The sequence below is a fragment of the Diplotaxodon limnothrissa genome, linkage group LG16 (genome assembly GCF_057381915.1).
Source record: "Diplotaxodon limnothrissa isolate DT_005_m linkage group LG16, D_limnothrissa_male_GT1.1, whole genome shotgun sequence".
NCBI lineage: Eukaryota > Metazoa > Chordata > Actinopteri > Cichliformes > Cichlidae > Diplotaxodon > Diplotaxodon limnothrissa.
This window is the reverse complement of record NC_140611.1, coordinates 22768998-22792765: the sequence shown is the minus strand read 5'-3', so window position 1 is coordinate 22792765 and position 23768 is coordinate 22768998. Positions and strand designations below refer to the sequence as shown.

At 38.4% G+C, this 23768-nt stretch overlaps 1 protein-coding gene across 1 annotated transcript; it reads right to left on the bottom strand.

The window, feature by feature from the left end:
- On the bottom strand, positions 1–22335 carry prkra (protein kinase, interferon-inducible double stranded RNA dependent activator). Its single transcript, XM_085374230.1, has 8 exons — positions 22133–22335; positions 19648–19823; positions 19072–19153; positions 17425–17503; positions 17209–17326; positions 17032–17126; positions 16772–16934; positions 1–743 (listed from the first exon to the last, which is right to left on the bottom strand). Exons 1-8 carry the CDS (start codon positions 22168–22170, stop codon positions 592–594), a joined length of 903 nt encoding a protein of 300 aa, XP_085230356.1. The 5' UTR covers positions 22171–22335; the 3' UTR covers positions 1–591.
- Between the last annotated feature and the right edge of the window lie 1433 nt (positions 22336–23768).

The following is a 23768-nucleotide window of genomic DNA, read 5'->3' as shown; positions in this document are numbered from 1 at the left end:
GCTGCCATTTTTCTCTACCAACAGTAAGTTCATACAGCAGAGAACACCAGTCAGTAAATCTATTAAATATAGAGCAGGTTTTACTTCTATAGCTATACAGAGGCACACTGCAACAGACCAGCAATCATCTTTTCTATTCCGAGTCAAACTGATAAAGAGCGATGGATGAGTGGAAGTAGGACAAAATAAATACTAATAAGAAATAAAAACATGGCCTGTCTTTCTGTCCATATGTCACACTAGACAAAATGTATGGAAAAACTAGACATTCAAACCACTGACTGCACTCACACTGTGTGTAAAAAGATACAAAGAAAATCGTTTGTAATATTCTTCCACTTTTCATCACATACTTTGGGACATTTAAAATAAAAACATAAAAACAACCACACTTCCGCTCGATTCTTTTACAGTTTGCTCGCGAGTATAAATAGAGGTGAAAAATAAAGCTGATGCTTTTTCGGGTTACTGCGCAGTTGAGTCTACTTTGCCATGTGCATGATTACAAAAATATACCCGGGCAATCGCAGACTGGGCATCAGCTGATGTATGTGACACTGTGGGTGCAGCGACTGCTGGCGGCGCCGTTGTTTATTTGATGGAGGCCTTGATGTACTGTAGTGCGCTGTGGGCTGCGTCGTTGTGGGCGTTGCTACAGGAAATGCCTGTGCCGTGGCACACGGTGACAGGGGTGGTGGACAGCTCTGCCAGGCACTGATACTGCCCGTTCACTGTGAGCTCATCTGCAAAACAGTTGAATAGTTAACATCTTGCAACACATATTTTACAGCCACAAGCTGTGGATAATGGTTTCCATTATACTACAGAATTGAATTTAACTCTTCCCCCCCTTGGACTCCTACTGGGAGTAACCCTTGTTTCTCTTTTTCTGAACGTAGAAACTCAACTTGAGCACTAAAAGTATTACAACAGGCCTGGTTCACCCATTCACACACATTTATACAAGCACTTTTTCCACGTCTTAGTGCTTTCTAACATATACATGCCAACAAATGCATTGGAGAGCAACCTGGGCTTCAGTACCTTGCTAAAGCATACTTTGGCATGCAGGCTGGATCGAACTACCAACCTTCAGATTAGTAGATGACCTGTTTTACGACTCTACAGGCATTTTACCAGGTAGGTTCCATCACAATTAGCAATCTTGGTAGACACAGAGGATGTGTGCACAATTTTTGGCCTTTTGTTTACTTTCTTGTTCTCTATGCTCCTATTTCCTCTTCTCTTTCCCCCTCACCCCCCACCCTGTCATGACAGATAGCAGCCACTCCCTGAGCATGCTTCTGCAGGACGTCTCTTCCTGTTAATAGGGAGTTCTTCCTCAGCACTGTCGCCAAATGTTTGCTCACAGGAGACTGATAATTCATTCATTACTGTTTGAAAATACAACCCAGTGTAAGGTTCATGTATTAAATTATATAATGATAATAATAATTAATGATAATATTCATCATGATTATTGTTGTTATTATTTTAAAATTCATTGTTTTACTAAAAAAAACAAAAAACATAGTAAAACACTTAAAAAAAAAATAAGATGCCAAATTACAATTATTTAATCGCAGTTGTGAACAGGTAAATGTGTTTTAGCAAAAATTTAAAATTAAAACAAATCATTTTACGAGGACTTAAATGTCCTTTGTTCCCCTTTTGTTAAAACAGAGAAAAATGCACCACAGACAAATACTGAAGAAGGAAATGGTTGCCTTATATTTACATTGTCTACAAACTCAAAAACCAAATTTCTCTTAGAAATTTAGATTTGCAAATGTGAACAAATCAACTTGTCAGAGATATTCATCTCCACTTGAAAAAAAACAACCCCACAAAACAAGAAAACTGCAGCAAACACCACAATAATAAACAGCATGTCCAAATTAATAAGTCTTCTAATCAGATATTGATGCTTCTTTACTATGTGACGCAAAAATAGGAGACAGATGCTTTTTTTTAACTAGTTAAGCACCCAAATAAAAAAATCAAATGTTTCTATGTTTGAGTCACAGCAACTTTGACAGTAACATCTGCAGTAATATTCACGTCTCTAATGACATCTCACAAGCGTTCGCTTTATTTTGATACAAAGACTGTTTACACAGTTTCTAATTGCAGAGAAATACATTTATTTTGGTCATTTCATTGTCGAGCAGAAAGCTCACCCTTCTTGTTATACCCTTTAGATGAACAGAGAGTTTTTTTTAATTAACTACATATTCTTTAAATAATGTTCCCTTTTATAAAAAGTAGGATAATTATTAAAAAAAATTATTATAGCTCTGTTACATAGGAAAAAACTGTCTTTTTTTCTGTTGTCTCTTGTTTAACATTAGGGACGTTTGTGGCAATAAATTTCTTAATCAACTAAACAGGTCACTTAAGAAATATTAAGTTAGATTTGAAAACTGTTTAAAAAAAAACATATCCCCATTCCACATTCCAAAATGTCATGTGACAATCTGATTGGCTTAGGAGTGATGATGTCACAAGGATGTCACAAGGATCCTTTGAAGTTTTTCTATAAATAGGGGTGAGAAACAGCAATTTTCAGTTCGTTTCTTCGCAGCCTTTGTGTTTGCAGCCTTCAAACGTTCACTACAGAAAAATTTGGAAACCTCTCAGAGTCATCGGATACAAACGCCAACATGTATCCAAGATTACGGCAACCAAGACAAAAAGATTTCGCCGCCTCTCCTTCCACGCGTGGCCGGCCAATTTCTCCAAATGGCCTCTTATCCATCCAAAGGGCATTACAGGAGAGTAGGAATGAAAACAACCATCTCCAGAACAAAATTCGACAAATTGAAGAAGAAAAACGTCACCTGGAGAAGAAGTGCTTACAGATGGAAGCACAAAACAAACACCTGGAAGAAACACTACAGCGCCAGCCCGACATCAACATTATTAATGAGGGCTGGGGGATCAAGTTTGCTCAAGCCAGAGAGCAGATTGTATCCCTCATCAAAGAAAACAAGAAAAAGAGCGCTGAAGTTAAAGAAATGTCCGAGCAGCTTCAAGGCAGGAAAGCGACGATTGATAAAATGGAGTGGGATCTGCAATACATGGACCAAATGAATCACCTGCTCCAAAGAAAGCTTGATGAAGCTGAAGAAAAAAATAAAGAAGTCCTCCAACAGAAGGAACAACAGGACACAAAGCAAAAAGACCTGCAGCGCGAGCTCCAAGGCATGCAGGAAAAGTACAGAATGGTGAAGGCAGAGTTGGAACAAACATTGGTCCAAAATAAAGACCTCCTTCAAGAGAAAGAGCAACAGAAAGAAAGACTGCCAGAAGAAAAGTGCATTATCAAGGACTTTGAGAGTAAAAATCAAAAGTTGCAAGGATTCTGTGATGAACTGAAGGTCAAAACAAGTGAGCTGGAGGGAGAAAAGGAAACACTAGAAAAACGATGCTCACACATGCAGAAAAAGATTGATCACATGGCCAAAAACAACTCAGAGCTCATTAAGGGGATATTGTTGGAATTCAACAACTTGAAGCGGGAAAACACAGAAATGCAGGCCCAAAAGCAAAAACAAGACAAAACGCATGAGGACCTGCAGTGTACGCTCCGCGATATCCAGAAAAGAAATGAGCAGCTAGAAGGCCTGCACAAAGAAGATCAAGTGAGAAATGCAGACCTGCAGAAGGCAAAGCTGACACAGGAGGCAACATCCAAAGACCTCAAAGAAAAGCTTGAAGAAACACAAGCAACATTAGAACAGGTGGAACAAACATGCAAGAAACTAGAGAGGCAAAACACAGAAACCATCGATGAGTTGAGAACCCTCATCCTGGACAAAAAGGCGCTCGTGGAAAAGTCCATGAAAAAGAAGAAAAGATTCTTCAGCTTTTTCCGGTAGAGGGACAATACTGCTTCTTCAACTGATGTAGCCCCGTCTTGCTCCACCTCTGTTCACCCCCCCCAACCAGTCCCGGCAGTTGACTGCCCCCTCCTGAGCCTGGTTCTGCCGGAGGTTTCTGCCCGTTTAAAGGCAGTTTTTCCTCCCCACTGTCGCCTAGTGCTTGCTCAGAGGGGATTGTTGGGGTTTTCTCACCTCTACCTTGTTTCTTTATTTACTTGTTAACTTTTTGCTCTTACCTCATTTAACCTTGTTTCGTTATTTACTTGTTAACTTTTTGCTCTTACTTCATTTAACCTTGTTTCGTTATTTACTTGTTAACTTTTTGCTCTTACCTCATTTAACCTTGTTTCGTTATTTACTTGTTAACTTTTTGCTCTTACTTCATTTAACCTTGTTTCGTTATTTACTTGTTAACTTTTTGAACTTACCTCATTTAACCTTGTTTCGTTATTTACTTGTTAACTTTTTGAACTTACTTCGTTTTACCTTGTTTCGTTATTTACTTGCTTGTTTAACTTTTTTTTCAACTTATCTAACAAAATAAAACAGTTGAATTTATCCTTTGAGTATTGTTCATCTAATCTTTACAGAGTTTTTCCAAAACACTTTCAAACATTCAGATCTGTCTTTCATTTTCTTCTTGAAACCTCATGAACGGTGAACTAAAAACTCTGGAACATGGTTTGAAACACTGAAATTGTTTCAGCTGAAACTGGCAAAGTCATACGTGCGTGTGTGAGTGTCACAGGTGATATGGTGTCACTAGTCCGGTCATCATGTTTAGGCTCATTCATTCCAGAATTATTTAGGCCAAATCTTTAAAACAGCGTCACTGCACACACATTTCAATCACACAAATGCAGGATTAATTCTTTGCAGTATTTTATCTGATTTATTATGAGAATGTCACGCCTGATCATTTGCGCCCACAACATCAAAAATGGGGGCAAAAGGGAGGAGACCACGTTTAATCGATTATAACACGAGGTCAGAAATATAAGTGCTGACATGAGTAGTGTCCACAGAAACCTCTGAATCTCAGCTAAAAGCTCATGTAAACCATGTCTACAAACACCAAACAAAGCAAAGACACCAGACAGTTAAAAGAGCAGTTACTGCACCATGAATCTGTGGACAGGTAATATCCATATTTTGATTTATGATTTTCTGGAGTTAAATGTGAACCGAAGCATATTTTCAAACGTGTTATATGCTATAAAATACTTTTAAAAATTAGGTGAGGGAAATAAAAAACCATTTTTTCTATGTTTGAGTCACAGTAACTTTGACATAGTAACATCTGCAGTAATATTTACAGCTCTGATGACATCTCACCAGTGTTAGCTTTATTTTGACACCAAGACTGTTTACACAGAGTTTGTAATTGCAGAGAAATACATTTATTTTGGTCATTTCCTTTTCAAGCAGGAAGCTCACCCTTCTTGGTATACCCTTTAGATGAATACAGAGTTTTTAATTAAATACATATTCTTTAAATAATGTTCCCTTTTAGAAAAAGTAGGATAATTAAAAAAAACAAAACATTTATTATAGCTCTGTCACGTAGAAAAAAACCTGTCCTTTTTCTGTGGTCTGTTATATAACATTAGGGGTGTTCGTGGCAATTAACTTTTTAATCGACTAAGCGGGTCAAGTAAGAAACACTTAAATATTAAGTTACATTTGAAAACTGTTTAAAAAAAAACATATCCCCATTCCACATTCCAAAATGTCATGTGACAATCTGATTGGCTTAGGAGTGATGATGTCACAAGGATGTCACAAGGATGTCACAAGGATCCTTTGAAGTTTTTCTATAAATAGGGGTGAGAAACAGCAATTTTCAGTTCGTTTCTTCGCAGCCTTTGTGTTTGCAGCCTTCAAACGTTCACTACAGAAAAATTTGGAAACCTCTCAGAGTCATCGGATACAAACGCCAACATGTATCCAAGATTACGGCAACCAAGACAAAAAGATTTCGCCGCCTCTCCTTCCACGCGTGGCCGGCCAATTTCTCCAAATGGCCTCTTATCCATCCAAAGGGCATTACAGGAGAGTAGGAATGAAAACAACCATCTCCAGAACAAAATTCGACAAATTGAAGAAGAAAAACGTCACCTGGAGAAGAAGTGCTTACAGATGGAAGCACAAAACAAACACCTGGAAGAAACACTACAGCGCCAGCCCGACATCAACATTATTAATGAGGGCTGGGGGATCAAGTTTGCTCAAGCCAGAGAGCAGATTGTATCCCTCATCAAAGAAAACAAGAAAAAGAGCGCTGAAGTTAAAGAAATGTCCGAGCAGCTTCAAGGCAGGAAAGCGACGATTGATAAAATGGAGTGGGATCTGCAATACATGGACCAAATGAATCACCTGCTCCAAAGAAAGCTTGATGAAGCTGAAGAAAAAAATAAAGAAGTCCTCCAACAGAAGGAACAACAGGACACAAAGCAAAAAGACCTGCAGCGCGAGCTCCAAGGCATGCAGGAAAAGTACAGAATGGTGAAGGCAGAGTTGGAACAAACATTGGTCCAAAATAAAGACCTCCTTCAAGAGAAAGAGCAACAGAAAGAAAGACTGCCAGAAGAAAAGTGCATTATCAAGGACTTTGAGAGTAAAAATCAAAAGTTGCAAGGATTCTGTGATGAACTGAAGGTCAAAACAAGTGAGCTGGAGGGAGAAAAGGAAACACTAGAAAAACGATGCTCACACATGCAGAAAAAGATTGATCACATGGCCAAAAACAACTCAGAGCTCATTAAGGGGATATTGTTGGAATTCAACAACTTGAAGCGGGAAAACACAGAAATGCAGGCCCAAAAGCAAAAACAAGACAAAACGCATGAGGACCTGCAGTGTACGCTCCGCGATATCCAGAAAAGAAATGAGCAGCTAGAAGGCCTGCACAAAGAAGATCAAGTGAGAAATGCAGACCTGCAGAAGGCAAAGCTGACACAGGAGGCAACATCCAAAGACCTCAAAGAAAAGCTTGAAGAAACACAAGCAACATTAGAACAGGTGGAACAAACATGCAAGAAACTAGAGAGGCAAAACACAGAAACCATCGAGGAGTTGAGAACCCTCATCCTGGACAAAAAGGCGCTCGTGGAAAAGTCCATGAAAAAGAAGAAAAGATTCTTCAGCTTTTTCCGGTAGAGGGACAATACTGCTTCTTCAACTGATGTAGCCTCGTCTTGCTCCACCTCTGTTCACCCCCCCAACCAGTCCCGGCAGTTGACTGCCCCCTCCTGAGCCTGGTTCTGCCGGAGGTTTCTGCCCGTTTAAAGGCAGTTTTTCCTCCCCACTGTCGCCTAGTGCTTGCTCAGAGGGGATTGTTGGGGTTTTCTCTCCTCTACCTTGTTTTGTTATTTACTTGTTAACTTTTTGCTCTTACCTCATTTAACCTTGTTTCGTTATTTACTTGTTAACTTTTTGCTCTTACCTCATTTAACCTTGTTTCGTTATTTACTTGTTAACTTTTTGCTCTTACTTCATTTAACCTTGTTTCGTTATTTACTTGTTAACTTTTTGCTCTTACTTCATTTAACCTTGTTTCTTTATTTACTTGTTAACTTTTTGAACTTACTTCGTTTTACCTTGTTTCGTTATTTACTTGCTTGTTTAACTTTTTTTTCAACTTATCTAACAAAATAAAACAGTTGAATTTATCCTTTGAGTATTGTTCATCTATTCTTTACAGAGTTTTTCCAAAACACTTTCAAACATTCAGATCTGTCTTTCATTTTCTTCTTGAAACCTCATGAACGGTGAACTAAAAACTCTGGAACATGGTTTGAAACACTGAAATTGTTTCAGCTGAAACTGGCAAAGTCATACGTGCGTGTGTGAGTGTCACAGGTGATATGGTGTCACTAGTCCGCTCATCATGTTTAGGCTCATTCACTCCAGAATTATTTAGGCCAAATCTTTAAAACAGTGTCACTGCACACACATTTCAATCACACAAATGCAGGATTAATTCTTTGCAGTATCTTCTCTGATTTATTATGAGAATGTCACGCCTGATCATTTGCGCCCACAACATCAAAAATGGGGGCAAAAGGGAGGAGACCACGTTTAATCGATTATAACACGAGGTCAGAAATATAAGTGCTGACATGAGTAGTGTCCACAGAAACCTCTGAATCTCAGCTAAAAACTCATGTAAACCATGTCTACAAACACCAAACAAAGCAAAGACACCAGACAGTTAAAAGAGCAGTTACTGCACCATGAATCTGTGGACAGGTAATATCCATATTTTGATTTATGATTTTCTGGAGTTAAATGTGAACCGAAGCATATTTTCAAACGTGTTATATGCTATAAAATACTTTTAAAAATTAGGTGAGGGAAATAAAAAATCTTTTTTTCTATGTTTGAGTCACAGTAACTTTGACATAGTAACATCTGCAGTAATATTTACAGCTCTGATGACATCTCACCAGTGTTAGCTTTATTTTGACACCAAGACTGTTTACACAGAGTTTGTAATTGCAGAGAAATACATTTATTTTGGTCATTTCCTTTTCAAGCAGGAAGCTCACCCTTCTTGGTATACCCTTTAGATGAATACAGAGTTTTTAATTAAATACATATTCTTTAAATAATGTTCCCTTTTAGAAAAAGTAGGATAATTAAAAAAAACAAAACATTTATTATAGCTCTGTCACGTAGAAAAAAACCTGTCCTTTTTCTGTGGTCTGTTATATAACATTAGGGGTGTTCGTGGCAATTAACTTTTTAATCGACTAAGCGGGTCAAGTAAGAAACACTTAAATATTAAGTTACATTTGAAAACTGTTTAAAAAAAAACATATCCCCATTCCACATTCCAAAATGTCATGTGACAATCTGATTGGCTTAGGAGTGATGATGTCACAAGGATGTCACAAGGATGTCACAAGGATCCTTTGAAGTTTTTCTATAAATAGGGGTGAGAAACAGCAATTTTCAGTTCGTTTCTTCGCAGCCTTTGTGTTTGCAGCCTTCAAACGTTCACTACAGAAAAATTTGGAAACCTCTCAGAGTCATCGGATACAAACGCCAACATGTATCCAAGATTACGGCAACCAAGACAAAAAGATTTCGCCGCCTCTCCTTCCACGCGTGGCCGGCCAATTTCTCCAAATGGCCTCTTATCCATCCAAAGGGCATTACAGGAGAGTAGGAATGAAAACAACCATCTCCAGAACAAAATTCGACAAATTGAAGAAGAAAAACGTCACCTGGAGAAGAAGTGCTTACAGATGGAAGCACAAAACAAACACCTGGAAGAAACACTACAGCGCCAGCCCGACATCAACATTATTAATGAGGGCTGGGGGATCAAGTTTGCTCAAGCCAGAGAGCAGATTGTATCCCTCATCAAAGAAAACAAGAAAAAGAGCGCTGAAGTTAAAGAAATGTCCGAGCAGCTTCAAGGCAGGAAAGCGACGATTGATAAAATGGAGTGGGATCTGCAATACATGGACCAAATGAATCACCTGCTCCAAAGAAAGCTTGATGAAGCTGAAGAAAAAAATAAAGAAGTCCTCCAACAGAAGGAACAACAGGACACAAAGCAAAAAGACCTGCAGCGCGAGCTCCAAGGCATGCAGGAAAAGTACAGAATGGTGAAGGCAGAGTTGGAACAAACATTGGTCCAAAATAAAGACCTCCTTCAAGAGAAAGAGCAACAGAAAGAAAGACTGCCAGAAGAAAAGTGCATTATCAAGGACTTTGAGAGTAAAAATCAAAAGTTGCAAGGATTCTGTGATGAACTGAAGGTCAAAACAAGTGAGCTGGAGGGAGAAAAGGAAACACTAGAAAAACGATGCTCACACATGCAGAAAAAGATTGATCACATGGCCAAAAACAACTCAGAGCTCATTAAGGGGATATTGTTGGAATTCAACAACTTGAAGCGGGAAAACACAGAAATGCAGGCCCAAAAGCAAAAACAAGACAAAACGCATGAGGACCTGCAGTGTACGCTCCGCGATATCCAGAAAAGAAATGAGCAGCTAGAAGGCCTGCACAAAGAAGATCAAGTGAGAAATGCAGACCTGCAGAAGGCAAAGCTGACACAGGAGGCAACATCCAAAGACCTCAAAGAAAAGCTTGAAGAAACACAAGCAACATTAGAACAGGTGGAACAAACATGCAAGAAACTAGAGAGGCAAAACACAGAAACCATCGAGGAGTTGAGAACCCTCATCCTGGACAAAAAGGCGCTCGTGGAAAAGTCCATGAAAAAGAAGAAAAGATTCTTCAGCTTTTTCCGGTAGAGGGACAATACTGCTTCTTCAACTGATGTAGCCTCGTCTTGCTCCACCTCTGTTCACCCCCCCAACCAGTCCCGGCAGTTGACTGCCCCCTCCTGAGCCTGGTTCTGCCGGAGGTTTCTGCCCGTTTAAAGGCAGTTTTTCCTCCCCACTGTCGCCTAGTGCTTGCTCAGAGGGGATTGTTGGGGTTTTCTCTCCTCTACCTTGTTTCGTTATTTACTTGTTAACTTTTTGCTCTTACCTCATTTAACCTTGTTTCGTTATTTACTTGTTAACTTTTTGCTCTTACCTCATTTAACCTTGTTTCGTTATTTACTTGTTAACTTTTTGCTCTTACTTCATTTAACCTTGTTTCGTTATTTACTTGTTAACTTTTTGCTCTTACTTCATTTAACCTTGTTTCTTTATTTACTTGTTAACTTTTTGAACTTACTTCGTTTTACCTTGTTTCGTTATTTACTTGCTTGTTTAACTTTTTTTTCAACTTATCTAACAAAATAAAACAGTTGAATTTATCCTTTGAGTATTGTTCATCTATTCTTTACAGAGTTTTTCCAAAACACTTTCAAACATTCAGATCTGTCTTTCATTTTCTTCTTGAAACCTCATGAACGGTGAACTAAAAACTCTGGAACATGGTTTGAAACACTGAAATTGTTTCAGCTGAAACTGGCAAAGTCATACGTGCGTGTGTGAGTGTCACAGGTGATATGGTGTCACTAGTCCGCTCATCATGTTTAGGCTCATTCACTCCAGAATTATTTAGGCCAAATCTTTAAAACAGTGTCACTGCACACACATTTCAATCACACAAATGCAGGATTAATTCTTTGCAGTATCTTCTCTGATTTATTATGAGAATGTCACGCCTGATCATTTGCGCCCACAACATCAAAAATGGGGGCAAAAGGGAGGAGACCACGTTTAATCGATTATAACACGAGGTCAGAAATATAAGTGCTGACATGAGTAGTGTCCACAGAAACCTCTGAATCTCAGCTAAAAACTCATGCAAACCATGTCTACAAACACCAAACAAAGCAAAGACACCAGACAGTTAAAAGAGCAGTTACTGCACCATGAATCTGTGGACAGGTAATATCCATATTTTGATTTATGATTTTCTGGAGTTAAATGTGAACCGAAGCATATTTTCAAACGTGTTATATGCTATAAAATACTTTTAAAAATTAGGTGAGGGAAATAAAAAATCTTTTTTTCTATGTTTGAGTCACAGTAACTTTGACATAGTAACATCTGCAGTAATATTTACAGCTCTGATGACATCTCACCAGTGTTAGCTTTATTTTGACACCAAGACTGTTTACACAGAGTTTGTAATTGCAGAGAAATACATTTATTTTGGTCATTTCCTTTTCAAGCAGGAAGCTCACCCTTCTTGGTATACCCTTTAGATGAATACAGAGTTTTTAATTAAATACATATTCTTTAAATAATGTTCCCTTTTAGAAAAAGTAGGATAATTAAAAAAAACAAAACATTTATTATAGCTCTGTCACGTAGAAAAAAACCTGTCTTTTTTCTGTGGTCTGTTATATAACATTAGGGGTGTTCGTGGCAATTAACTTTTTAATCGACTAAGCGGGTCAAGTAAGAAACACTTAAATATTAAGTTACATTTGAAAACTGTTTAAAAAAAAACATATCCCCATTCCACATTCCAAAATGTCATGTGACAATCTGATTGGCTTAGGAGTGATGATGTCACAAGGATGTCACAAGGATGTCACAAGGATCCTTTGAAGTTTTTCTATAAATAGGGGTGAGAAACAGCAATTTTCAGTTCGTTTCTTCGCAGCCTTTGTGTTTGCAGCCTTCAAACGTTCACTACAGAAAAATTTGGAAACCTCTCAGAGTCATCGGATACAAACGCCAACATGTATCCAAGATTACGGCAACCAAGACAAAAAGATTTCGCCGCCTCTCCTTCCACGCGTGGCCGGCCAATTTCTCCAAATGGCCTCTTATCCATCCAAAGGGCATTACAGGAGAGTAGGAATGAAAACAACCATCTCCAGAACAAAATTCGACAAATTGAAGAAGAAAAACGTCACCTGGAGAAGAAGTGCTTACAGATGGAAGCACAAAACAAACACCTGGAAGAAACACTACAGCGCCAGCCCGACATCAACATTATTAATGAGGGCTGGGGGATCAAGTTTGCTCAAGCCAGAGAGCAGATTGTATCCCTCATCAAAGAAAACAAGAAAAAGAGCGCTGAAGTTAAAGAAATGTCCGAGCAGCTTCACGGCAGGAAAGCGACGATTGATAAAATGGAGTGGGATCTGCAATACATGGACCAAATGAATCACCTGCTCCAAAGAAAGCTTGATGAAGCTGAAGAAAAAAATAAAGAAGTCCTCCAACAGAAGGAACAACAGGACACAAAGCAAAAAGACCTGCAGCGCGAGCTCCAAGGCATGCAGGAAAAGTACAGAATGGTGAAGGCAGAGTTGGAACAAACATTGGTCCAAAATAAAGACCTCCTTCAAGAGAAAGAGCAACAGAAAGAAAGACTGCCAGAAGAAAAGTGCATTATCAAGGACTTTGAGAGTAAAAATCAAAAGTTGCAAGGATTCTGTGATGAACTGAAGGTCAAAACAAGTGAGCTGGAGGGAGAAAAGGAAACACTAGAAAAACGATGCTCACACATGCAGAAAAAGATTGATCACATGGCCAAAAACAACTCAGAGCTCATTAAGGGGATATTGTTGGAATTCAACAACTTGAAGCGGGAAAACACAGAAATGCAGGCCCAAAAGCAAAAACAAGACAAAACGCATGAGGACCTGCAGTGTACGCTCCGCGATATCCAGAAAAGAAATGAGCAGCTAGAAGGCCTGCACAAAGAAGATCAAGTGAGAAATGCAGACCTGCAGAAGGCAAAGCTGACACAGGAGGCAACATCCAAAGACCTCAAAGAAAAGCTTGAAGAAACACAAGCAACATTAGAACAGGTGGAACAAACATGCAAGAAACTAGAGAGGCAAAACACAGAAACCATCGATGAGTTGAGAACCCTCATCCTGGACAAAAAGGCGCTCGTGGAAAAGTCCATGAAAAAGAAGAAAAGATTCTTCAGCTTTTTCCGGTAGAGGGACAATACTGCTTCTTCAACTGATGTAGCCTCGTCTTGCTCCACCTCTGTTCACCCCCCCAACCAGTCCCGGCAGTTGACTGCCCCCTCCTGAGCCTGGTTCTGCCGGAGGTTTCTGCCCGTTTAAAGGCAGTTTTTCCTCCCCACTGTCGCCTAGTGCTTGCTCAGAGGGGATTGTTGGGGTTTTCTCTCCTCTACCTTGTTTCTTTATTTACTTGTTAACTTTTTGCTCTTACCTCATTTAACCTTGTTTCGTTATTTACTTGTTAACTTTTTGCTCTTACTTCATTTAACCTTGTTTCGTTATTTACTTGTTAACTTTTTGCTCTTACTTCATTTAACCTTGTTTCGTTATTTACTTGTTAACTTTTTGAACTTACCTCATTTAACCTTGTTTCGTTATTTACTTGTTAACTTTTTGAACTTACTTCGTTTTACCTTGTTTCGTTATTTACTTGCTTGTTTAACTTTTTTTTCAACTTATCTAACAAAATAAAACAGTTGAATTTATCCTTTGAGTATTGTTCATCTATTCTTTACAGAGTTTTTCCAAAACACTTTCAAACATTCAGATCTGTCTTTCATTTTCTTCTTGAAACCTCATGAACGGTGAACTAAAAACTCTGGAACATGGTTTGAAACACTGAAATTGTTTCAGCTGAAACTGGCAAAGTCATACGTGCGTGTGTGAGTGTCACAGGTGATATGGTGTCATTAGTCAGGTCATCATGTTTAGGCTCATTCACTCCAGAATTATTTAGGCCAAATCTTTAAAACAGTGTCACTGCACACACATTTCAATCACACAAATGCAGGATTAATTCTTTGCAGTATTTTATCTGATTTATTATGAGAATGTCACGCCTGATCATTTGCGCCCACAACATCAAAAATGGGGGCAAAAGGGAGGAGACCACGTTTAATCGATTATAACACGAGGTCAGAAATATAAGTGCTGACATGAGTAGTGTCCACAGAAACCTCTGAAGCTCAGCTAAAAACTCATGTAAACCATGTCTACAAACACCAAACAAAGCAAAGACACCAGACAGTTAAAAGAGCAGTTACTGCACCATGAATCTGTGGACAGGTAATATCCATATCCATATCCTTTATTTTGATACAAATATTGTTTACCTCATTCTGTAATGGCAGAGAAATACATTTATTTTGGTCATTTCATTTTCGAGCAGAAAGCTCAGAAAACCCCTGAAGGCCAAACAGGTTAAAGTTAATTCCCAATAAAACTAACTGTGAGATATTGGACTACATTGCTGTCTGTATTATTGTTAAAGTCATAAATGATCACCTTTAAAGTGTTTGTGTTGATAACATCATGTACAGTAAGACAGGCATGGAGAACAGCACTGACTGGGAGAGCCTTTGAACAGATGACATACTCAATTCAGTTCAACATATAAGACTTTAAGAATGCACAAGCATCTACCTCAAATCTATTTTTTTAGTCTATCATCTGTGATATGATTATGTAAAATTATAATGTATTGTTCATCTCCCTTAAATAAACAGGCAGCCTTAATGTGTGAAATATTCATATATTAAAACACTCAAATTTGTCTGTTGTCTCAGTGGCTGATAGTGTCCCACAGGTGTCAATGTGAGCTTGAAGTCATTTATATTTTTTAAGTTGTTTAATGTGTAGGTGCTCAAGATTTTGAATGAAAGCCTCGGAACTTCGGCAGCACAAAAAAGTGGCTATTCTTTGTGTCCATATGGATCAGTCCCTCTTATTACCATTATTTCCTTATGCCATAAGTTGTCTAGTTAAGTATCAGACTAACGTTTAAAGCTTTTACTTGAGTGAAGTAACTCACGTTACTGCTACTGCTAAATAATGTTAGCTAAGTTTACAGCATATTCCATAAATCACCATGCCATAACTAACTGCTATAATAGCGCTGCCGTACTGCATCACACTCAGTGCATTTCAATCATTTCTCCAGTACGTTTGATAGCTAGCAAAATAATAATAATAATAGCACGTGATATGTACACATACTCGAAAATTATTTACTAGGACTCACATTGGTGTAACTTTGTGCTGAACATTTGTGTGGTCAAGATCTCTGTCTAAATAAATAAATAAATAAATCTGGGCAAATTCCCAGATGATTAAACATGCAACTATTTTGCTGGTAATAACTGGAGTAAAGAAATCAACCGCCTATTCATGCAAGATAATTCATAATTTTGTTGGTTAGGTCTGATTATTGGGAGGGGTCATAACCCCCCTGGAAATTACGCCCCTGAGGACTCACCTGTCATGTGACTCAAGAGTCCAAAGTCCACCAGTGTCGTTTTCTATCAAACACTCATTAAAACAGCAAGTTAGTGCATTCATCCCCGACTGTTCGGCGGAGGGGCGGGGTCACACAGTGGTGCATGGCAGCCCAGGTGGAGAAATTTTGCTTTTACACTTTGCAACTCGTTTTATTTCTCTACCTGATAAGAAAACTATTCGGTCATATAGTTATTTGTAGTGAATGAAATACGGCTTCAAGCATGTTTCAAACCTTGAAAAGACAATACTAAAATTCAAGAACTTTCACGGATTTCAAGCACCCGTAAAAACTCTGGGAAGAGCAGATAATTCAAGTCTTATTGACACCAGCCTCACTGTTCAGTCACCTATGCTCTTTCTGCTTCACTCTTTTCTTCTGTCTCACACTAACTGTGAATAGTTGGCATAAGAAAGTTTCTCTCTCTCTGCCGTCACCAAGTGTTTGCTTAAAAGGGATTGTTGTTTTTTTCCATTTCAATATAAACTGCCTTGAGTTGACTATTGTTGTGATCTGCCACTGCATAAAGATAATAGGGCAGCACATGAAGCAGGACAAAGCTCCAACTATCTCAAACTGGTTTCTTGAGCATGACAACGAGGTCACTGTACTCAGATGAACTCCACAGGCACCAGATCTGAATTAAATAGAGTGTCTTTGACTGTGGTGGAACAGGAAATTCACATCATGGGTGTGCAGCCAACAAATCTGCAGCAACTGTGTGACGCTGTCACGCCAGCATTGACCAAAATCTTAGATGAATGTTTGAAGCACCCTGTTGGATGTATGCCATGAAGAATTATGGCAATTGTGAAGGCAAAAGGCATCCGATCCGATCCCAGGTGTAACGTAATGTATGGAAAATGTCTTTCGTCAACCTCACATCTGGGGTTTTTTTTGTTGTTTTTTCTAACACCCTCACAAGTGCCCCACTACTCTGAAGATTTCTCAGTATTAACCATTGGAGCGGTACATGGCCTCATTTGGGAAAGCACAACTGCATAGATGACCCAGTTTTATTATTTTAAAAAGGGATGAAAGTTGAGTATTTAATCAAGACGTTAAATGCGTTCTATGATTAGGGCGACGGGAGTTTTTCTTTGAATCTGATGTGAGTGAGGGAAGCTGGGAACCACATAATCTGAGTGGAAGGCACCAGTATTGCTAACAGAAAAATACAAATGCAGTTTGTTTTCTTACCAATATCAAAGTATGTGACCTCAAAGCCTTGTTCATTGGAAAGGTCCAACATCATCTGAATGTAGTCTGTGTTGGGAATGCTCAGCGGGTTTCTCCTCAGTAAAGATATCTTCTCTGCCATCGAGTTCCTTAAGTTTTCAAATCGCACACTTGGTTTAGGACCCTGAAAAGTAAAAACATCACAACACAAAAGAAATTGCCTGAAATGTTGAAGTTGCCTGTAGACGTCACACAAATGAGCCAAGAAAGATCCGACATACCCATGTGATTTCAGAACAGCCTGATAGACTCTGAAGCTTTGCCACAATTTTCTCTGCAGCCACTTTTTTTGCAGCTTTTTTTGAATTTCCTACACCTGTCGAGAAAAAAAGATAGAAAGTTAGGACAAACGAGCAAAATCTTAGAAATTTTTCTTTGAACGTGAAAAATAATCGCACCCTTCTCTGACAAGGACTCCAATCGACAAATAACCGTGAACTCTCTCTTATGTGGTGGACCAGCCTCTGTTAAAACTGTGTATTCAGGAAGATGCCATCCTCTTTGTAATGCTAACTCCTAATGTGAACGATAAGAAAAGATCATGAGGGAAACACAGTTCATTTCATACATATGGAAGAAATGTTCTTGCATAAACACAGCCATGGCTGGCACACCTGGAGTAACCCCACAGAGTTAGGATGATTGTTTGTCTCTGCTGCCACACCATTACTGTCAGACGTCCCAGGAACATTCCTGCTTGGAATTAAAGAGAAATCACAAGAGTGTCATAGTATTTAGTAGGCGCTACAAGTTACAAGCACAAGATTTAATCTAAGATTTCTCAGGCTGACTTCCCTCCTGCAGCATAAATACAGAGCTGTGCTAAAAGTCTTGAGTTAACCCTCATTTTTCTAGGAAAATAGTAAATTGGTACAACAAATGTACAACCAGGCATTGACATACAAAACGTACAAGGCAATAACAGAGTTCACATCATTCTAAGAAGCTTGACAGTCAATATTTGGTATGATCACCTTTAACGCATCTTTCTCCAGCACAGCCTAAACTCTTGTCAAGCTTTCTTGTCATTTCTATAAGTAGTCTTCAGGAATAGTAAAAGATTTCTGACAGATACTCAGAGCTCTTCTTTGAGTGTTGCTGCCAGATGTATTATTGTAATTGCTAAAATAATAAAGTGGTTGCCAAACCGATGCCCATTCAGATGGTACTGCTGGGTGGATCAAAATCTGATAGTTGACAAGATCCCCAACACCACTGGCTGAAATGCAGCTCCAAGCCATGACAGAATCCCCACTGTATCTTTCTGATGGCTGTAGACACTCACCATGCCTCTGTCGTGGCCTTCTCTATACATAGTGATGACAATTTAAACCAAATATTGTTCATATGTTTGTTTGTTTTTTCCAACCTTAAGTTTCCTCAAATTTTATAAGGACACACTGCACACCAATCTGAGATACTCGAAGTTTTTAGCTAATAGGTTTTTTGGAATCATCCAAAATTGGTCCTTTGCTATGTTATCTGTTAAGTGTAGCCACAAAAATGGTTTATTTTTTGAGTTATGTAGCTTTTTATTGCTTGAATGATTGATAGGTCAGTGTTAGGTGGCTTAAAAAACAAGAATCTTCTGAAAGTGATGATGACATACAAGGACTGAACTGAGTGAAAGAGCAGCCAATGTTTAAAAAAACAAATAACTCTGAATGACCTTCAGAAAGACTGAGGAACTATTGCTTAAAACCATCTTAAAGAATTCAGGAAAGTCTGACTCCTTGATAGTAATCTATACACAAGGAGTGTATAGTCATGGCTTTTCCACAACACTATAACCAATCCTTTGACAGATGTCACTATGACAACATAACCAGCATTATTTCTATAATTCCAATTACTGTTTTGACTTCAGTGTTTAAACAAATGAAAATAGTAAAAGATTCCTGTCATATTCTTAAACATTTGTGTTTTATGCTATAACAGCCAGTGTGAAGTCTATAAAATGTCCAAAATGATTCAAAATGCAGACAGATTGAGTTGTTAAAGTTCCACAACACTGGCATGGTTTTGACTGAAACTAATTTGGGATGCAATTCATTTTTTTCATTGCTCATTAATCTAATTATAGCCTTGACGATTTACCCAGAAAATGAACATAAATTATCGTAGCTTTGCTGTTGCCAACTTTATTTGGCAGCACAAAGTCCGCTTGCTATTCAAAGAGGTAAATATTCATTATTTGCGAACCTCTGAGGAGTACAACTTTTATTTCCAACCAGTAATTTAAATGATTACACTCTACTTACATGACTCCAGCATCTATGTTCATAGCTTTTAGAGCAGCCTCTGCAGCCTGGTGTTTAGCAGCCTTTTTACTCGGCCCTTGACCTGAAAAAAAAGACCAATCAGTTGCCTGTGTTATACAATATCAAAACAGCAATAATAATAAACCTAACTGAAAGCCACAGTATCCTAATCAAATGTAAAGTGTGAGAGGCTAGTGGGAAGAACAAAAAGACTTCAACTTTGAAGCCTTTTTCCCCTAAAGCATAGGCTTGGTGACAGATGTTAAATACAGACACTAAGTCATTTCTCATCACCTCAACATGAAGAGCATTCCAACTGCTTCTCACCCTTTTTCTCTGGACCTGCACTTTTCTATGCCTGAAGTGTGATATCTTTGTTAAAAAACAAGGGATATAGAGGGTAAATTTAAACACTTTGCTTCAGCAACAGAAGAGAAATTCAACAAAGTGACAAAGAACATATTGCAGCCTGAGGCACTCTCTCTGAATTACCACGGTGCAATTTTCAATTCAAATAAAAGCCCTCATTCGGTGACAGCCAGCTATCAGCACAGCAGGGGTGACAGCGTAGCCTACCTATGCCGCTTACGTCACCGACTGTCACGCTGAAGACAAAGCTGGGCTGGTGAGCCTCTCCTTCAGCCCTCTCCATCACGTACACAGGAAGGTTTCCGCTTTTCGTGCCATATTCATGCAGGATCTGTATCGGTGTTTTCCCCGAGTTGCTTTTCTGTGATTCGTTTGTATCCAAGCTGCACGTAGTCAACACAAGGACAGACAAATTATGAGCTATGACTGTAATAACTGACTCATTAAATTTGAATGACAGAATAACAAATGACAACAGGATGACTGATTGTGCACTTAAACTGCTTATAAAGTGAAAACGTCCATGTTTTCCCAGTTTTATCAGCCCTAGTACCAAAAATGTAATTATATCTAATTTTTGTCTTAAAACAAACAACAAAAGGCTGTCAATACAAAATTGTTAATGAACAGAATTTTAGAGGCCAGAATAAGTCAACTTTCTACCAGTTTGCCTTGAAAATTTCTCTAAATAATGAACTAAATGATTAATCAATGAAATAACAGTTTAATCAAAGAACTTTTTGCAATTTCTTCACTGTTCCATAACCATGGCAGCGACACAGATCATCTGAGACATTATCGACTGACAAGAACAGGAACTCCTTTATACTGTCTTAGTTTGTAAATGACTGGTTCTTATGTAGCGCTTTTCTACTCTGTCCGAGCACTCAAAAAGCACTCAAAGCGCTTTATACAGCTAATTCATTCAACCAATCACCCATTCACACAAGAACTTCTAAGCTTAAGTGCTAAGTATCTAACATACATACACATTCACACTCCGATGGATGCATCAGAGAGCAACATGAGGTTAGTATCTTGTCCAAGGATATTTGGCATGCAGCCTGGGATCGACCACCGACCTTCTGGTTAGTGGCTGATCCGCTCTGCCACCTGAGCTACAGCCACCCCAGAAAATGTACAGGAAAAGTATTTAACAGTGAGGATGGTAAATTAAATGGAGCAGTTCCTTTCTGAGTAATGCAGTCTAGTGAGTCTATTAAAGTTTTAATTGCATCTATTATGTCTCAGACTACACTATTGTAATTCCTGTGACATGCCACTTCATTTTCCATATTAGAGCCCGACTGATATATCAGCCGGTATTAGCTATTTGCATACAGTGTATCAGAAAATAGCCATTTATTGGCTTTTACAAACAGCTAATAAATGAAAATTTTAATTAATAAATAAAAGAGTAAAGAACAGACAGTAGAAACATCTTTCAACTATAGTATGAGTGTTGATGTTACAGAGTTTTGCAGCTTTCACCTTCACTTTGTTGTGTTGGCAACACAAAAACCCCAAATACAACAAACAGTGGAACCAAGCAGTCTTGAAGAGCAAAAACAAGTAATCCATGACTTGATGCAGCAAAAAAACTTTCTATTAAAAGTGAATTGTCATATTATCCTAGTAAGAACAATAAATAACAAATAAATACCAACACTTAACAAATGTTAGAGAAATCTGTTCATGTCTTGAGTCTGAAAGAAAAAAAACCCAATTATGTTGTCCAGTATATTGTTGTTGACTTTTTTTAAATCACCAAATATTGGCATCCTATATCAGTCAAGCTCAATCGGAGAAGACTCATAGAGGTAGTGAAAGAGGACGTACAGATGGTTGCTGTGGCAGGTGGCAGGAGATGAGCTGTGGAGACCCTTTAAGGGAGCAGCTAAAGGAAGATGATGATGATTCTGACACGCATTGCTAAAAATTACAATTAAAATTAAATTGAATTAAATTAAATTAAAAGCTCTCTTTTTCTCTGCTTGCACACACTATGTACAGCAGAGGTTTCCCCAATGTGCCACATAAATTACCAAAGCAGCTTTTCAGACTATATACATTTAAAACTGTGAGTGTCAGTCTCTTTGTTTGTAGACTGTAAGGAGGGTATTGGGCCTATGGAGATTCACATCATGGGCGTGCAGCCAACAAACCGGCAGCAACTGACTGTGCGATGCTGTCATGTCAGTATGGAGCAACAATCTCATTCACCACCTTGTTGAATGAGGGAGCACTGAAGGCAAAAGGTATCAGTCATCATCTCTACCATCAGCATCATCGCCCCACGTTTTTAACCCTGGAAGTTGTACCTCCACCACCATCTTTGTTATGACTGAATTCCCATTGATTACAGCTCTAGGATATTTGGCTACCACCTCTTTCTCTCTGATGATGATGTCTCCTTTTCATACAGAGCGGATAGCTGTGGTGAATCAGTGCAGACATTTTTTTTTATTATTTAACGCCATTTATTTAAAAGATTAGTGAAAGAAGCAACACGTAAATACAACTTAAGACCAAATACTTGGCACGACTTCAGCTGTAGCTTCTAGCTAATATACCATAATATGCACTTTAATTTAACTACATTATTATTTGACACAAACTAGATATGCAAGCGGTTTGGTTGATTGTGCACCGTTACCTCGAATCACATAACTACTATCAATAAAACACTGACCTCGCATCCTCGCTTTTCACTGCTGGTGATTGAGACATGTTTGCAGCTCACGGTTCCTCACAGGTCTGATTACAGACTCTGTTCCGGCCAAAACAACTTTTAAACACGACGATGAGATATTTTTCTGGACATCTAGCAATGATTCTGTGATGGACATTAAGTGGCCTGTCAACGCTAGCAACTCCTCACTGTACTTTCGCCGGGGAAACAATCGCCAGTTTAACATTATATCAACATCCGGATCAACGCGGGTCAAACGCACGTCAGAATGTGTGAGCTAAAGCGTTTACTGCCACCTACCGGTGAGTCCTACCTATTCAACTGGACGGGACAGTGTCCCCGTAAAACATGTTTTAGATCATTTTTTTAAATAAAAAAAAATCTAGATTAAATTGTAAAACAAAAAAAACCGTTGTATCTTTAAATTTACAGTTACTATTTCTACTACTGCTACTACTACATAATAATAATAATAATGATAATAATAACAATAATATAATAATAGCTGGCATTGACAAAAAGAACACAAAGAACAGCAAGGCTTGTTTAAACAGCAATAAATAAATAAATCAAAACAACAGGAAACTAGGTATCATAGATTGAGAATCTAAATGATAACATTTTCTGCTGGTTAAAGCCTGGCTATAGAGTAGAGGTGGTTATGGTCTGTCCCCACAGTAAGAGTATGATGCAATTAAATCTAATGAAGTTGCAATGGTAGCACTGTAATTTCCCAGTTGCTGTTTTTTTGTTTTAGTTTTTCATTTGATGTTTATTTTATTGTTCGTTGATATTGTTCTGCATGAAAAAAGCCAGTTCAAAAGAACAATCCTGCTTTCCATGTGGGTACTCCAGAAGGCTGTTTGAACAGTGTTTAGTAGATGAATCCTTAAATTACATTTACTGGGGTAAATAACAAGTGGTTTGGGTGGATAAGGAAATGCATTCCAGACAACCTCATCCCATTCGTGAAACATGGTGGTGATGCTGTCATTGTTTGGGTCTGTTTTTCTGCATACGGGCCAGGACAGCTCACCATCACTGAAAGAGCAATGAATTACATGCTACGCCTCCGAATTCTAAAGGAAAATGTTGGGAAATTTGTCTGAAGTGAATCTCAACTGAAAGCAGGTTGTGCAAAGCAATCAAGTGGTTCTACAAAAGGACGGTCATAGAGAAATTGAGTTATTATATTTAAACCAAGAGAAATCTCATGAAAGAGCCCGAAGTAAGGAAACATACCAAACACCCAAAGCTTTAAGACAACTGAGCTTAAAGCTTTAAGCTTAAGGTTGTGTAAGACTGATATGACTGTCTACTGTTTTCCTAATAATGTTAGGCTGATATTTGTTAGATCAGTTTAGCTGGGTTCACTTTATTACCTTTTACAACTTGCAAATTCTAAAATTAAATAAAGCACACAGTAAAATGCCACATTTGGAAAATCGGAACAAAGGCTAATTCCACAATTATTCATAATTTTGGAAATTATATTCATTGGTGTATATTTCTTAGACCATATTTTTCTCATATATGTATTTAATGTAATTTTGTATGCATAGTGTATTGTGGTTTTATATAACTGAATGCTGTAAATCTTCATTGTGCATTGTGGATGTGAAACACCAACGAGGGA

Coding starts and splice junctions, on each gene's coding strand:
- prkra (XM_085374230.1), bottom strand. CDS start 22,170: ATGTCTCAATCACCAGCAGTGAAAAGCGAGGATGCGAG. Junction 19,824..22,132: donor GTGAAAAGCGAGGATGCGAG/GTCAGTGTTTTA, acceptor GACTACGTGCAG/CTTGGATACAAACGAATCAC. Junction 19,154..19,647: donor CGGTGACGTAAGCGGCATAG/GTAGGCTACGCT, acceptor CTTTTTTTTCAG/GTCAAGGGCCGAGTAAAAAG.